Genomic DNA, 17719 nt, shown 5'->3' on the forward strand with positions numbered 1-17719 from the left:
ATGGCAGCTTTAACTATATACTGGGGAAATTTGTATGAAAGATAGTTGGCAACACCTTGGTTGACAGCAAATTTTAAAGTTCTTTTTCTCCGTGGTTCCTGCTGTTAAAGATGGCACCAACTGTAAGTGCTCCAAAATATCTGAAAATACCACTTCAATCGTATATGTAAATGTGAAATATTATTAAAGTAATGTCTCATATAAGTTTAACTAAAAGGAAATGTTAATTCGTATAAGAATAAACAAAGGATGTATAAAGAACAGTGCGATTAAATTTCAATATTGAAGTAAAAGATTTGCATCACGTCTATGACAATTGCTCATTTTATATATAAATTGTAAAATTATTCAAAATTATATTAATGAATATGACTTTCATCGCTTATTACAGGCTAAAACCAACAAAGGTGATAAATCCGCCGCCAAGCCAGCCGAAAAAAAGGCTGCACCCGCAGCAGCTACCGCTGCTAAGGGCAAAGTTGAAAAACCAAAGGCTGAAGTTAAGCCTGCGACCGCTGCTGCCAAAAATGTAAAGAAGGCTCCCGAGGCCGCCAAGGAAGTGAAGGCTGCTGCCAAACCCGCTGCTGCAAAGCCAGCACCCGCCAAGGATGCAAAGAAGGCGGCACCAGCTGCGGCTGCTCCCAAGAAAGATGCTAAGGCTGCTCCCGCTAAAGACGCAAAGAAAGCAGCACCTGCTGCAGCTAAGCCAGCCGCCGCTGCACCAGCCAAAAAAGCTGAGCCAGCTAAAGCCGCTGTGCCCGCTGCCGCACCAGCTGAGAAGCCAAAGGCTCCAGTTCTTAAGGCTGTCAAGCCACAACGCAAGTCCGTATCAGCTGCAGCTGCTACTGCCGCTGGCAAAGTTACCAAGAAGAACGTGTTGCGCGGCAAGGGACTGAAGAAGAAGAAGGTGTCTCTTCGTTTCGGAATCGATTGCACCAACATTGCTGAAGATAACATCATGGATGTTGCCGATTTTGTAAGTACTTTCGTTGTGTACGCCAAGAGGAATTTGCCGCAATTCGGTAAACAGCATTTGTCTACTAAATTATAGTTCATAAGTTTTATATATTATGTAAGCGCGCCCACAACTTATTCGTCATCGATGCTGCAACTTCGAAAGTTTCGGTGATAGCTCCAATTGTGGTAGAGTGACTTCCATAACAATTAAACTGCTGTGCACAGGCTTTTAGCCAATCGCAGTAGTCTAACAATTATGGATACACTATTGTGCTGTTGCCATTTAGTTTCTTGTTATTTCCGGCTCTAAACGAGCCTGCATTATCTACCTACAAGATCCTCATTTCCCCAACTTTTTGGGGGTTGCTGTTCGAAACGGGACTCTGGGTGCTGCACATCGGGGTAGCCTCTGATCGCCAGAACCAGGTCTGGCCAGTGGTGCAACCGGCTGTGAACAGTGCCAAGTCGTGCTATGTCTACCGCCCAGTGGTGGGTCCCGGGTTGTAATACATGCACCCGCATGTATACAGGCCAAAACCCATAGTGCGCCCTGCGTTAACGTTCGAAATTTTGAACGTTGTAGGCTTCAAAGCGGATCAAATATATTGTCGCAGGAAGCTAAATTGCAGCAGTATTTTTATACGCAATACAAGATACCCTAAAATACGCGCAGGGTGCACAGGTAAATATCTAGTTAATTTCAATCATATTTTTGAATACCTAATTCCAGGTGTTTGCCACGTCCGATTTGTCGTCAGAGAGTGAAGCTTCGGCCCTGTCGCTCTGAAGGCAGTGTACTCAGTGGCAAAGTAAACACACACTCTGCTATTTTTGGTTGCAAAATGACTCGCCTGGTTTTGTAGCTTAACACTGCAAGAGACACGCTCAGCTTATTTGATTTAAATTATTGATTTCTTAAATGATTCCGACAATTTATTATAATTTATTTCTTTAAATCTGCAGGAAAAGTACATTAAAGCCCGCCTAAAGGTCAACGGCAAAGTGAACAACCTTGGTAACAATGTCACATTCGAGCGCTTGAAGATGAAATTGTACGTGAACTCGGACGTGCACTTCTCCAAGGCCTACCTGAAGTACTTGACCAAGCGTTACTTGAAGAAGAACAGTTTGCGTGATTGGATCCGTGTCGTTTCCAACGATAAGGATTCCTATGAACTCCGTTACTTCAGAATCAGCTCCAACGATGATGAAGATGAGGATGCCGAGTAAACTTGTTTTTATAATATTTTTAACCAAAAGAAAAAATACAAGTGATGCTGTTGGCTTAGAACTTTTAACATGTTAAATATGTTTAAAGTTCTGTTCCAACGGTAAAAAATATATTGGAGCACAAATTGATTTTGTGTGGACAAATAATTATTGGTTTTTATATTGGATTTTTGGAGGTAGTTGCATAGAAAGCAATTTATGAATTCGGTTGGAACAATCGGGATTTTGATTAGTAGCTTAAAATTTTGGCATACTTTTAGGATGACTTTCTACACAAGAGAAAATTAAAAAATATTGACAACAATAAAATAATGGTATTTTGTTAATTACAAAAATTTCAGAAAATGATATTTACACATATATATTTAATTGAGTAAATTATTAAATTCTTCATTGTAACACTTATTAAATCGTCTTAGACACCCTGTAGTCTCGCCAGTATCACATCTCTGTAATTTTCTTCACGCAGTCACATGTTTTTCAACAAATTTCGACGGAAATGGCTTAGCCTGAACATACTGCTGAACAGACGTAAACAAACGCCATTGAACGCACCCGAACGCATTTGTTATGGCATTTTGTCGCTGTTACTTTGTTGTTGTTAACTTTGTTTGTTTTTGGCCGATGCTGTCGGTGTAAAAAGTAAACAGAAAACAACCGAAGTCAAGAAAGCAAGTGCCGACGACGTCGCTGCCGCTTCTTATGTATGCGTTCTACTTGCTGTGTATACGAAGGGGTATTGCTTAGGGCATTGTTGTTTTGCGCCGTTAGTTCATTACTTTTTAATATCTTTTACCTAATACATATTTATGCATATACATATGTACTTCATCGGCCGCAGAATGCTGTGACAGCGGCGTCGACTTCGTTGGGTTATTGGCGTTTCTGACATTGCTTTTGTTGTTTGCTTCTATCGCACGAATTCCGACATTCGGCGCTAAAAAGCTAAAACGCGTCGTGTTGTCGTTGTCATCAGATGTGTACTCGAGTCAATAGCAGCACGCAAAATAGACAAAAATTTAAATTTTCTTCACCTCGTGGAAAAGTTAGCGAACAAAAGTGTTTGTGCAATCGACAAAATACAGAATAAATACTCTATTCTTATGAAATAAATCCTAAATGGACGAAAAAGTTGTGTTTAGTGTACAAACAAACAAATTGTCAACCATTAATTGTGCAAAGGACTATGAAAAACTTACTACATATTAACATACATGTGTACATATAGTACGTTTATATTGCATAAATATATTTAAGTGTGTAAATTGAAAGTTCCAAAGGGCATTCCATAGTGGTAAGTGAAAATCAACTTTAATATTAGTACATATTGTCTAAATGATTAATTTAACTGGACCACATTATAACTACGGTCAATTTTTGTTCTGTGCTCATTGTCCGATACACTTGCCCGTTTGGCTTCCCCTAGGTGTGATTACACAACAACATAGCGCATTGCGCTTCCATGTGGACGCAAATACGCAATACGGACAAGTTCCAATTGGAGTGCGAGTAAGCAGAATATCTGCGTATAGTTGTATGTACATATGTACTGCAGTATAAGAATCTTGTGACAAATATGTTATAGCAGAGTGGGGGGCACAAAAGTTGCTGCATGCTAGTAGCCAGTTGTGGGTGCTACAGCATGGAATGTTGTTACATAAATATGTACATACATACATACATATGTTTATAGGTATGTTATTGATATTTGCGTAAATACGTACATACATAAATATATACAGATGTATTTACCTATATATGTACATATGTATTTGTTGCAGGTAAGTGCAAACTGAAGTCTAAAGTGATTACTTTTAATTAAATGCTACCATATATACATACATACATACATACATACATACATATGTACACACTTACTACATACATACATATATTTTCCTCCTCAATTCTTTTTTTTTGCGTTTATGGAATGATGATGTATGTGTGTCATAATTGGTTTAGTATATGACCACATATGTACATACATATATACATGTATGTATATACATACATAAGTGTATACGAATATCGCGAGAGTTTAAAATTTTTTTGCATTAAGTTCATTGTTGTCAACCTTTTTTGGTCAGTTACTAGGTTAAGGCGTCTAATAGAGCTTTAGCGTTGCTAAGATTTTGTTTTAGCATTTGTTTTGCAAACAAAAATTCCCGTGCTTCCTCTTTTTCATTTATACATGCATACACACTTATGTATATGTATGTATGTATGTATATGAAACGTTGAATTCACATAAACAACCAACCATAGTGCATATAACAGATCAGGGTTGACTGCTGAGTGTTAGAGTTTGTTTTTAACAGAATCCGTAACATATTTAAGTGTTTTTATGCATACATACATACTTTTACTATAGTTATGTACTCAGGGGCGGATCCAGGGTAGAATTTTGGGGGCCGAACTATATATATAATTTTGTACTTGCAACTCAAAGTGACGTTATTTGCGGAGTGTCACGTATGATGGAAATAACTTTTGGGGGAGAACTCTCCGCTGTACATACCTATGTACCTTTTAAGAAATAATCTTGTTTATATATTTTTGAATAGTTTAATTTTTTTAAATTTTTGCTTTTATATTTTAAATATTTTTTATATGGTTTTAAAAATTTGTAAAACGTGTATGTATGTACATACATATGTACATTTAAAAAAATATTTTTTTCTCCAAATATTTTTATTTTTTTTATATATTTTGCAATTTATTTTGAATAATTTTCTTAAGTATTTTTTTTTATAATTTTTCTTATTTTATATTTAAAAATATTTTATTTTATATTTAACTTTTTTATGTAATTTTTATATTTTTGTTTTATAATTTATTATATTTTTTTGTTTCATTTTATTTATTTTTGTTCTATTCTCTATTTGCATTCTTTTAAGCTTTTATATTTTAAATATTTTTTATATACTTTTAAACATTTGTAAAACGTTTTCTTATATACATACACATGTATGTACATACATATTTATGTATAATGAAATATTTTTTAAATAAAAAAAAGAATATTTTTTTTTAAATACTTTCAAATTTTTTTAAAAATATTTTTTTGCAATTTACTTTTTATAATTTTCTTTAGTATTTTTTATAATTTTTTTTATTTTATATTTAAAAATTTTTTATTTTATGTAAATACATACATGGGTATAAATTTTTTTACTGATGTTTTGATTATATTTATATTTTTGTTTCATATTTTATTAAATTTTTTTGTTTTACTTTATTTTAGAACAACTCAATTTGCATTCTTTTAAGGTTTTAATTTTTTAAAATTATTTTTTATTCTTGCAATATTTTATAAAATCTAAAAAGTTCATAAATTGAATTACTTCCTAAGTTTGGTAACATAGCACTGATTGAATAAATACAAAACGAAGCAATACTCAATATATGTATGTACATATTAGAGAGCTTATATGAGTACTTTCAGAGTTATTGTAAGGGAATACATTTCCGTTATTTCTTTAATAAACTCTCAGTAGCGTAACTGTCGTAATCTCTAATTCTATAATTGACTGCTCGTATACGATTTAGTTAGCACGTGCACATAAAGTCATATTTTACAACACCGTATCATCGGTACAACGTCGCTTTACGAGTTACGTATCATGTGTCTACATATACATACATACATATGTATAAATTCAACTACTCAAAACGCCTACATTTATGTTAAAAAAATTTCAACTAAACTGAACTGTATTTTGAAGTTTTTTTGGCGTTTGAAAATTCAAAACTTATATGTTTGTGGACGACAGAGGCTCGTGACGTACGATAGTATGCAGACATGTGTATGTAGGTGTAGTTATTACATATTTTATACATATATGTACTTTTTTATAACTATATTATACCTTTTATTTTCATGCTAACAGTTTTGTTCATCAACATATCAATAATTCATAAATCATAAATAAATTTATATACAACATAAGTATGTAGTATGTATGTATGTATGTATGTATATACATATACCCTATAATATTATATTTATGTATGTATGCGTGTATATTCGATATTCGGCAGTTATTGTTTTTTTCGTATATCTGAAGCATAGCAAATAATTTATATTATTTATTAACACTTTCAGACATCAATCAATCAGCAATACTTAATACCTATGAATATAATAGGTTAATGATAGTAATTTGTATAAACAGAGAGATGTATGTAGAAACCTATATACATACATATATACATACATACAAATATGTATATACATATATTATCAGTGTGTCAAATTTTATTTGCTTATGTAAAGTTTTTTAAAAGAAACACTGCGCTATGCATATTTTGTCACATTTTTATTGATATTAACAATTACTTTGTACATATGTATGTATCTACATACATACATTTGTACATACTCATACTTTTAGTATGATTAAACTAAGTAAATTTATAAAGAAAATGTACTTGATTCGATTGCGCGATCAATCGGCTGTGCCGCATATCATCGTTAAGTTTCACTAAAACAGTGTGGCCAAGTTGTTCTTTGTACATATGTAAATCCGTACATAAGATTGAATTCGTGACGAATGAGATCAAGTCGCAGTTCTATGCTAATTTTTGAAGGTTTTCTTCATTGACGTGAGGCTTTTTGTTCATTATACATGCATGCATTGATACATATTTATGTAGTTATATACATATATTTCAGCAGATAGATATTTAAATGTCCATTATTGATTGCCAAGAAAAATATAAAAGTACATACATATGTACATATGTAGTATGTAAATGAAGGCGGTGAACAGATGCTAAAAAGTGTAGTTAGTTGTCCATTACGCTAATTGTTATGCACTTAGTTTTTGGATATGCAAAAGCTTTAGGGGCGTTCAATAAAATATCGAAAATGATGAATAATGGTATAACAAGCTTTACTTACCAATCCAAAGAGAATTAGTTCTCAAAACTAACAACCATTGGTTGGATAAAATCCGGATCGAATCCAGTACGCTAGTATCGGTTGCGTTGGAATTGCTCCGTTACAACAACAACATCAAATATATCAAATGTAAAAAATATTTTTCTGTCAAATTCTGTCATTTTGGGGACTGTTGATGTTTCTTGCTAATTTTGGCTTGCTAAAATCGAAAATGACAGTAAAAATTTCTTAACACGTAGCCCACAGATCTCTTAGCATATCAATTGTAATTTTTTCCTTCAGATTTCTTGAGTAGTGTTTTTACATGACGATGAATGTCTCTACACTTAAAATATTGTAATTATATTTTCATGTTTTCAACAAAGTTAGTTTCGCAATTTTTGTAAGATTTTTTTCCGAAATATTTTTCGTAAGTTTTTGTTTATTTTGTTTTATTTTTAATTTCAGTTTATTTATATTAAAATAATTTTTTAAAACTTTTTTTATTATTGAAAAAATACACGAATATTTTTTTTTTTTTTTTATGTAAAGTTTAAATTATTTTAATTTATATGTTATTTTTTATTAATTTTACTTATTATATACTTTCAAATACATTTTAATTAATTTTTTTAATTTAATTTTTTTTTTAAGTTTTTTTAATTGTTAAATTTTAATGTTGATATATTTTACAGTTTATTTAATTATTAAGTAAATTTTCTTATTTTTAAATATGTATGTAATTTTTTTAATTCATGTAATATTTTTTATTTTAATTTGTTTATTTTTTGGTTATTAATTTATTTTATTTATTACTTTTTAATTTAAATTTTGAGTATAATTTTCTTATTTACTTTTTTATTATTTCTATTTATATGTTATTTATTCTTCATTGTGTCATTTTAAATATTTTCTTATTTACATATTTTCGTTTTTTTGTTTAATATATATTTTTTATTTTAATGTATGTACTTTCTTTATTATTTTTTAATACATTTATACTTTTCGTTTTATTTGAATATAGTTAAGGGAGGTGATAGGGTTTCAAGGTAAAAAAAATTACTTTTTTTGCGAATTTATTTCTTAAATATGGATTGAGTAATTTTGAGCATACTTTTGACAATATAGGGTAATTTTTTTCGTCACTTTTTTAGCTTTAGGCGCGATTTTCTCAAAATTACTTTTTCAAAGTCCGTGTTCACTCTCTTTTCAAAACTACTTGACCGATTAATTTCAAATTTTGTACACATTTTTGACATATAAAAAACCGCCCCAACGTTTAGTAATTTATTTTTTTACATTAAGGGTGTTTTCCACCCACAAAATGGCGGAATTTTTAGTGGAAAATAACAGTTTACACTTAAAAAAAAATTTTAGATAAAAAAAACAGAACGTTTGGGTAAAGATTTGACTAAAATTTGGCAAATTCAATCCATATTTAAGAAGTAAATCCGCAAACAAGTCTTGAAACCCTAACCCACCCTTAGGGCACAATAGACCCAAGGTCGCAGTGCATGCCTCAATCAATTCTATTCTAACCCACCCTTAATTTTTTTTTAATTTTTAAAAATACATATATATTTTTCTTAATTATTTATTTATTTTTTTTATTGTTCATTTATTTTTTACTCTTTGTTCCCCTAATTGTTCAAATAAAAATGATGTGTTGCACTTGTTTGTTATGTATGTATGTGTCAAGTATATCTATTAAGTACATATGTATGTAGTATATCAGTTGTTGACATCGGTTAGTGGAGCACTATAATATAATATGCACCCATACATACATATGTATGTTCATATGTACACAGAGGCATATGCAGTATATTTACATGAGGTGATCTTGTCTTGCCCCATTTGCTGTGCTGTTCTAGTCGATGTTGCAACTACCAAGAGTGAGTACGAGTACGAATGCGTACACACTTAATCGCATTTTTTTATTTATTTTACTTATTTTTGTTGTCATGTACGTTATTTGTATAATAAAGGGCAAACAAATTCATAAAAAATGGAAAAATACTTAGTATATATGTACATACATATGTATGTATATATATAATAACAGACTACTCTTTTTGGAGGCCAAACCACTCCAAGTTTAATGCGAAACTATTTAATTTTATTTTAACTTTTTAATAGACATTACGGAGCGGTAAAAATCTGTATCAAGCGCTTTTTTCAATACAAAGTTTTTATTTAGCCCCCTTCTCTTAACAAAACGACTGCACAAGTCATGATGTATACTCAATTCAGTCTGCACCAGTTTTATTACGGGGTAACAACGACGACATCAGGAAAATATTTATTGTTTATTACTCGCTGATAACGAGGAACGCACCATTTTTCTGTATTCATCAGCGCTGAGGCAGGCAATAGAAAACCTAGTTGGCGCTCTAATAATGTTAATTTATTTTTTATGCACACACATTCACACTTTTTATTCTGTGTATGTTAAAGCTAAAAAATATGAAGCTAAAATACTTACATGTACCAGTTCATATTGTGCACACATTTGTATGTAGTTATGTATAATATATTTATTACACATATAAGAATATGTGTTCTACCGCTACTTCTCTTCTCTCTGATTCTTCAGTTCCCGTGGCGAACTCAGTGCGCAAAGCAGCCTTTACCTCTTACAATCGTAGTTACCTTGACGTCTGTGCTTCTTATTGTTTTTCTCTTTAAGGGGTTAGGTCAGTCTATGGCTTTCAAAAAATCGAAAATATTTTTTTTGGCTTAAGGGGGTATTTTAGTTCAAAAAAAAAACGATTTTCGTTTTTTTATATTTTTAAAGTTTAACTATTCAAGCATATGTCTACGAGAGGAGTTTTAAAAATTTGGTTTTTCGCTGACCCGGCATCCAAACTGGTTCGACCGGAAGTGAAACTTTAAATGCGTTTTTATCGAAATGTTTTTTTTTTTTTTTTTTGAAAACGATACTTACGATTCCTCAGGTTCTATTGGACCGATTTACATGAAAATTTCAGAGTCTTAATAGGCTTCTCTTGTCTTGGAGCAGTCAAAAAAGTGGTAATTTTTTTTAGACAGCCGCCAATTTCGAGAAAGTATTTTTCACCAACTTTCCCGTAGTTTCAGACATTGCCGATTCATTTTTAATTAATCATTTGTCTTTTATTTTTTAAAATTTTTATTTTTTGTTTTTCTCCCGTATCTTATTTGCTTTGTTAATGAATAACTAACAAAAAAATTGATTACAAAAATATTAATAAAAAATATTAATATTATTAAATAATTAGTAAAAGTATTAATTGCATTTTTACGACACTTCAAAAATTTCCCGAAAACCACGCCTCTCGATTAGAACCACGACACTCCTAGGCCTTTAGGAGGCCCTTTGTGAAACTTTAGGGTCCTAAGTGAAATACTAAAAAGTTTTTTCTCTGTTTAATGCGTTGTAGTGTCGAAGCTTTTGGCTTAGTCAGTTTTCGCATGCAAATTTAAAACGCTAGCTTCTTGAAACTGCATTTTTCAATCAAGAGACGATCGTTAACGGAGATTATTCCACATATCCATATAGTCCCATTTTTTAGTAATCTATGGACAAAATTTTTTTATTTTTGCAACTTTTTTTTTACAAATTTTTTTTTTATTTTTGCAACTTTTTTCTACAAAAAATGTTGTACAATATTGTAGGTGAAAAAGTATTGTTTCCAAGTTCGCAATCTGACGAGGAATCTTATGTGCTCTTATGCAGATGTATGTACATATGTGCATTTGTGTGTAGATACCTGTTTTCTATTTTGGTTAAAATAGCCCAAGTCTCTAGAATCATAAAAATGGTTATTCCGAAGGTCTTCCCAGCAGCGGCATTTAGTATTAAAATGTCAACATATGATTTTTTTTTTACTAAAAGAACTTTGAACCCTTGTTTATGCTTTCAGAATAAATTTCCAAAGTTGTAACATTTATCAGGACTCTAGTCTGGTCTAAACCGTTAAACATCCTAAAAACAAGCGTAAAACCAAAACTTTTCTAGAATTTCCTAAAATGATTAATATTTTCTTACATAATTTTTGAAGTTAAATGCTTGAGATGATCAGACAATTTTCCTAAAATTTATGTAAGTTACTAATCAAAAAGAATATACTTCTCAAACTATGTACGTCGTATATTCAATTGCAGATACATACATACCTTACAATAGGAATGACTTCTGTCAATAAACCGCTCCGCTTATGGTGCGTTTAGGACTCATACATCCATAAATACGTACAAGTCTAACCGAAGCATAATCAGCCACCGGCGATCGGTAGTTTGTTGCTGCCTTGTTCGATAGTTATTTATACGCTTTTACTTGTTCTTCGTATCGTACATATGTACATACATACATACTACTATTAAAAATATCAGTGCATATTGACTTAAACTTTTTCGTCAAGGTAACGCTTTGCGGTAGAAAGAGAACGAGTGTAATTTGGCAAATTGCGAAAAATTCACACATTCATAATAAAGTGTGTGCATAGTTTTATTTTTTGCACTCGCTTTCCTTTAGTTTTGTTTTATATTATTTTTTGTTTTAAGCGTGGCGTCGTTATCGCCTCGCTGACGTAACACGTATGTATGTGTACGCAACACATTTTTGTTTATTTAAAAATTTTGTGGACGCCACTATTATGCGTTCAGAAGCTTCTGGACTGAACTGTCTGCGAAATATATAATTAATAATACATATTTATACAGACTATTGACTTTAAGGAAAAAACTAAAAGTTGGTTTTATTTGTCGCTGCGATTTTTTGTAAGGTCGATAACGCTAATCATCGATTGCAATCGACTCTTATATTTTACATAAATGACAGAGTCTCATCTACAAAAAGTTTACCATAAATTTTTGGTATTTTCATAACTCCTGCAAATAATTAGTGTCAGTAAGTAATTCAAATTTACTTTAAAAACAAAAAAAAAATGCTTGTTCATTTAGTAGATATGGATGTACATACGTACATGCATATGTACATACATATGTATATACATAATTCGTGCTCTGCGTTTCATATATTCAATTCCCCGTGCAAGCTCATAATTATACACTGAATACCCAGAAGGAAACTTTTTATGTACATACATTGTGACAAAAAAGTACCCGGAAATTGTAAATAAAACGCAAAATATTTAATATTTCAACAATATTTATTTTATCGCCTTCAGAGTATGTTCGTAATACACTTATGCCAACAATTTTTCCACTCCAAACACTCATTTCCACACTTTCATCAACACTTGGGACGGCCTTCGGCAAATTTTGTTTTATCTCTTCGATCGGTTGAAAACGGCTTCCATTCCAAAGATTGCCGACTTGTTTGCTTGTCAGACTCGTAAACCCATGTCTCATCGGCAGTTATAATACTCTCCATGAATGTGAGATCGGAATTCGCACGATCAAGCATGTCCAAAGAGACCAGTTTACGGTATTTCTTTTTTTTGGAAAAAATTCGGCTTTAACGGGACGAGTCGAACGTTTCATACACAAAATATCAGAAAAATCATTCGAACGGACTCGCGAGAGATGTCGAACTCTCTTGCCATCTCTCTAACACTTGCCTGGTGATTTTCAAGCACCATATCCTTCACGTTTTTAATATTTTTATCAGTTGAATAGGTAGAAGGTCGTCCAGAACGAATCTTCAACAATCTCTCGACTGTCTTTGAAGGCTTGTACCAATCGCAGGCTTGTGTTTTTGAATCAACTTGAGTTTTTTTCCAAAATTCGCAACGAATATTTGGTTAGAAATACAAAATTTGGGCCAACTTCTATGTTCGATATTTTTATCCATTGTAAAAATCGTAACTCACTACTGAGGTGTACCGAGTTAAGCAGCTGCTGTAAACAAACTGTTAACCAATGCTCATATTTGGCATGAAAATTAGGACAGTCCTACCAACTTAGCAAAATATATTTTTTTGTAATATCATTTACCAGAGAAATTTAATTACGATTTCCGGGTGCTTTTTTGTCACAAATTATGTTGTTGTTAAATAAACTGATCGCAAACAAATCTGGATAAAGACCTTTTTATACCCTTTTATGCTATAAGACGTGCATATGTGTAGGGTATTATAGCTTCGTTGCAGCCGAAGTTTACGTTTTTTCTTGCTATAAATACTATAAACACTATTTCGCATTTTTGCTTTACAAATCCTTTATACTGTCTGCGGTCATACGATTTTCGCTTATCGCAACGCACTTGTTTGCATTGTATGATTTTGCACGCTTATTGTCTTCTGTTGTATTTCTTACCAAATCCAGCTTTTTTGCACTAGCTTTGCAAAAGTTTAGCAAAAAGTTTAATACAAAGTGCACGCTCTCTTCGCTGTGGTTTTCGCAGAAAGGTGTTAGTTATAGGGAAACGCTAATAACATTAAAGTTGAATAAGCTGCCTTTAGAGACTACAAAGTGCCGACCTAATGAGGTATTAGCTAATATTAGACGTACACATGTACTTACATTGGTTATCGCGGTCAAACGCAAACACACTTTGCACAAACAACAAGTGAGTGTATTTTAAATAGAAATGTTATACATAAATACCAGCACAATTACGCATACAAAAACTATTTATTTATTTTTTCATATTCTACTTGTAGAAATATGTATAGATAATATATGTTTTGCTCTCCGCCACAGCCGATATGAAAAACTTATGTGTAGTTGTAATCTCTTTGCAGCATTTTTTTTATTTGAAAATTACTTACCTTTTCATCGCATTGATTTATATTTAGCGTTAAACGCTTGATTTTTAAATTGTTTTAAAGAAATCTTTGAATGTTTGGCTCTTTTGTCCAACTCCAAGGTGCTGGCAGTCTGCTTGACTACCTCCCGAAACAGGTACACATTGTGCGTCAACCGCTTCTTTTCTGTATTCTCCCGCTAAACGCACTAAAAATAGTTTTAAGGGTGCTTGAGATAGTTTGGCATTGCGTGTCTTGGCCTAAGAAAAGCAAATATACATTCAAACACATGTATACAGCCGCTTCACGCGAAACACATACAAAATATTTACGTAAATAATAAAAATCGCAAAAAAGTACAAAACAACTTTGTTTATAAGCACGTGTTTGCAAAAGCTTTTGAAAATATCAAAAGCTCTACACAATTAATCAAATAAAATTGCTTTCTTCCTGTTTGATTAGCGTATTTTGATAATAATCGACACTTTTCACTTTCGCGTGCTTTTAATATAAAATTAGAAACGAAGTCAGCGCAAAACAATCAAGACAAAAGTTTAACTACGGCTGCACTGAAGCTATTATACCCTTCACGAGTGCATTTCTTATGGCATAAAGGGGTATAAAAAATCTTTATCTTGATTTTGATTGGTTAGTTTGTATGGCAGCTAACTGATTCGAACAATTTTTTCGGAGATTGTAGTGCTGCCCAAAACAATAATCCAGACCGAATTTCATAAAGAAAACTCGCAAAATAAAAAAAGTTTTCCGTACATGGCCCTGATTTTGATTGTTCAGTTTGTAAGGTAGCTACATCCTGTAGTGATCCGATATCGGCTGTACCAACAAATGAGCAGCTTCTTGGGGAGAAAAGTACGTGTGCAAAATTTGAGTTCGATATACCAAAAACTGAGGGACTAGTTCACATATGCATATATAAACGGACATACAGACAAAAGGACACAGCTAAATTGACTCGACTCTTGGCGCTGATCGTTTGTATAAAAATCTTATAGGATTCCCGACGTTTACATCTAGATGTTAGAAACTTCATGGCAAACTTACTATACGCAATTCAGGGTATAAAAAACGAACATTGTATATGTATGTTACTCATACGCACTGGTGGCTACTAAGCACTAAATATCGTTTTCTTTTATATCATACGTACTTGAGTACTTACATACACGTATGTACATACGTATACATATATGTATATACAATTGATGTCAGTGCTCGGTTCAATACTATACCGTGTATGCACCGCTATTTTTCGCTGCTCGGTTTTGGCTTTTACCAACTTTTTGGCCTGTTGCGCTTGTGGTCCGTACGCCTTCTTTTTCCACTTACTTTTTTCGTTTTTTTTATTGTTTTAGTTTTTTTATTGGTCACATGTTAAATATTTGTATAATTTGTTATTTCCACACATTTTTGACGCCATTTTCTTGATATTATTTTATCACGAATTTTGACTTCAATGCTTTATTTGTTTAAAATGACGCACGCTCCTGCCGCACTAGTTGCCTAAATTTATTTGAACGCTTCATATATCAAAATGTGCTCACGTGTAGTTTACTTGAGTAGTTTTGTTGGTAGCAACAACAGTTTCGGTGTGATTCTGTTAGTGGTAGTGTGCTAAATAGCGTTGCTTCCGTTTTTTCTTTTCTTGTTGTCTTTCTTCACTTTTTGTATTTTTGCTGTCAACTTTTCTAATCTGCGTTGGCGTTGGAGATTAGCGTCTATCGCGGCGTGTGTAATTGTTTTTGGAGGATACATGCGTTTGTACATACGTGTAGCTATAATCTTGTATTTGGGTTTTTAGCATTTTAGTATATATATGTATATGTATATATTTTTTTTTTTGTTTTTTAGTCGAACTAAAGACAAACAAACCGAAGGTTATTGCTGCAATAGTTGGTATAAGTAATCGGTATAGTTCGTTTACTTTTGCATTTTCCTTTCAAATACTTACTCACGCGCCACTAGTTAGTGCATGTTTGTCGATCATTTTATTGGTATGATATGGGTCAATGAGTTATTGAAGGTCTCACATAGCCTTCTTTATATAATCTTCAAGTTTGTAGTAATTATATCACGCCGTTTGTGGCTCAACTTGTTTCAATTCCTTCTCATTTGAATATTTTTTAATATTTCGAGAAATTTTTGCCATTAAGGTTTAATATAAAAATTAATATTAAACAAATTAATCAAATAAAATTATACTTTCTTTATTTCGTACTTTCGTAACAATATGTACGATTTTTTTAAATGTATCGATACATTTTTAACTATGACTTATATGATATAGACACACCACAAATTTCTATTATTATTTTGATTATCATTTACTTTGGAGTAGTGAGTTATTAATTTTTATAACTAGTCTGATTTGTTTCACAACAAAAAATAATTAAATACTTTAACATACTAGTTGTTACCTACAGCTTTGGTTAAAATAATAGCATTTATTTTCAGAAAATTGTAATCTTTTGAAAGTCAAGCCAAAAATAATTAACGAGGAGATCAAAAAAAAATTATTTTTATATAATTAATAATATATAAAATAATATAATTTAATATATTAGTTAAGAAATAATAATAACAAACTAATAATTCTATAAACAATTTTTTTTTAATTTTTGTTAAAAAATTAAATTAATTCAACGAGTTATATTAAAAAAAAATAAAAGGAAATAAGTTATTTTTTGCTATAACAAAATTTGTACAAAAGAAATATACTTTTTATAAAAAAAATATAATAACAAAAATGTAAATAAAAAATTAATTATAAAAACCTACATATGTATTACAAAAAAAAATTAATACAATTTTTAGTCTTCAATAATTTTTTTGTCAAATAAATATAAATAATATTTTTATATATTATTAATATTATTTATAAAAATATAAATAAATTATTTGTGATCCAGTTATATTTTGTACATTTTTTTACAATGAAATCAAATTAAAGAATTGCAGTTGCGAACACAGACATGTTAAATTATGATTTTGATAATATCTATAAACAAATTTATCTAATAAAATTTTTAATTTATACAATAATTTTTTTTTTTTAATATTTTTTAACATTTTCCTACATTTAATGCAACAATAATTGAATTTTGATGAAATCAACGATATATGTATACATAAGTATGTACATACATATACATATGTACATATATCTTTATGTTTTACTATATTTATTCTTCCGCCAAATACGAACAAACCTTTTGTTGCTATTATTTTGACCATAGCTGTATTTTTGTCTCTAGTGTATTTTTCCTCATTTGATATACATAAATCGCAACTGAAATTTCTGAAAATATGCATATCTAATTGGCTACGAGCAATCTTATCTATTTAGCAAGCAATCAAAAAGTTGGCAACAAAAAAAGCTCACACACAACAAATAAATTATGCAAATAAAAGTGAAGACACCGGCGCTAATTCTACGTAATTTATTGTGATTTCACAAGGGTGGCGAGCGTAGCCACCGTAGACACAAGTGGTTAACACTACTTTGTTAGAAATATTATAAAATGCGTTAGTAAGTAATGAGAAAATTATATTTAATTTTATCAACATGCGTTTAAAGCAAATAAAAGCAGCTTATAAACTAAACTTTATGTGTAAATGAAATGCATTAACGATGCAGAACATTGTATGTAGCAGTGCAGTCACGTGGATATAAAGATGAAGTATTCAATAGTATTTGTACCCTGGATAGGGTGAATTGAGTTGCCTACGAAGTCTGTAACACGCAGCAGGAAATGCCGGCGTATATACGCAAACTAGTCTCTAAGTTTTTGTAATAATGATTTGAAATTTTGCATATGTCTGTCTTTTGCTCCGAAATAGCTGTACATACATACATATGTCGGAACCGCCCATATTTGACCACTATATTGTATAGCTATCATACAAATGATCGCTAAAAATAAATTCCTTGTGTAAAAAC

The 17719-nt window shown here is 31.3% G+C and overlaps 2 protein-coding genes across 2 annotated transcripts in view; both read left to right on the forward strand.

The window, feature by feature from the left end:
* Positions 1 to 7: 7 nt before the first annotated feature.
* On the forward strand, positions 8 to 2334 carry LOC126758781 (60S ribosomal protein L22). Its single transcript, XM_050473163.1, has 3 exons — positions 8 to 122; positions 392 to 976; positions 1921 to 2334. The coding sequence occupies exons 1-3, from the start codon at positions 111 to 113 to the stop codon at positions 2185 to 2187; spliced, it is 864 nt and encodes a 287-aa protein (XP_050329120.1). The 5' UTR covers positions 8 to 110; the 3' UTR covers positions 2188 to 2334.
* Positions 2335 to 3131: 797 nt separating this feature from the next.
* Positions 3132 to 17719, forward strand: part of LOC126760238 (putative mediator of RNA polymerase II transcription subunit 26) — a 74417-nt gene continuing 59829 nt past the window's right edge. Inside the window, exon 1 of the mRNA XM_050475721.1 lies at positions 3132 to 3481. The gene's annotated coding sequence lies outside the window, so the exon portion shown is untranslated. The remainder of the gene's footprint in view (positions 3482 to 17719) is intronic.

This window comes from Bactrocera neohumeralis, chromosome 5 (genome assembly GCF_024586455.1).
Source record: "Bactrocera neohumeralis isolate Rockhampton chromosome 5, APGP_CSIRO_Bneo_wtdbg2-racon-allhic-juicebox.fasta_v2, whole genome shotgun sequence".
Lineage (NCBI taxonomy): Eukaryota > Metazoa > Arthropoda > Insecta > Diptera > Tephritidae > Bactrocera > Bactrocera neohumeralis.

Excerpts from the sequence above, each read along its gene's own strand:
- LOC126758781 (XM_050473163.1), top strand. Across the intron at positions 977-1,920 it reads TCATGGATGTTGCCGATTTT|GAAAAGTACATTAAAGCCCG; the intron begins GTAAGTACTTTC and ends TTAAATCTGCAG.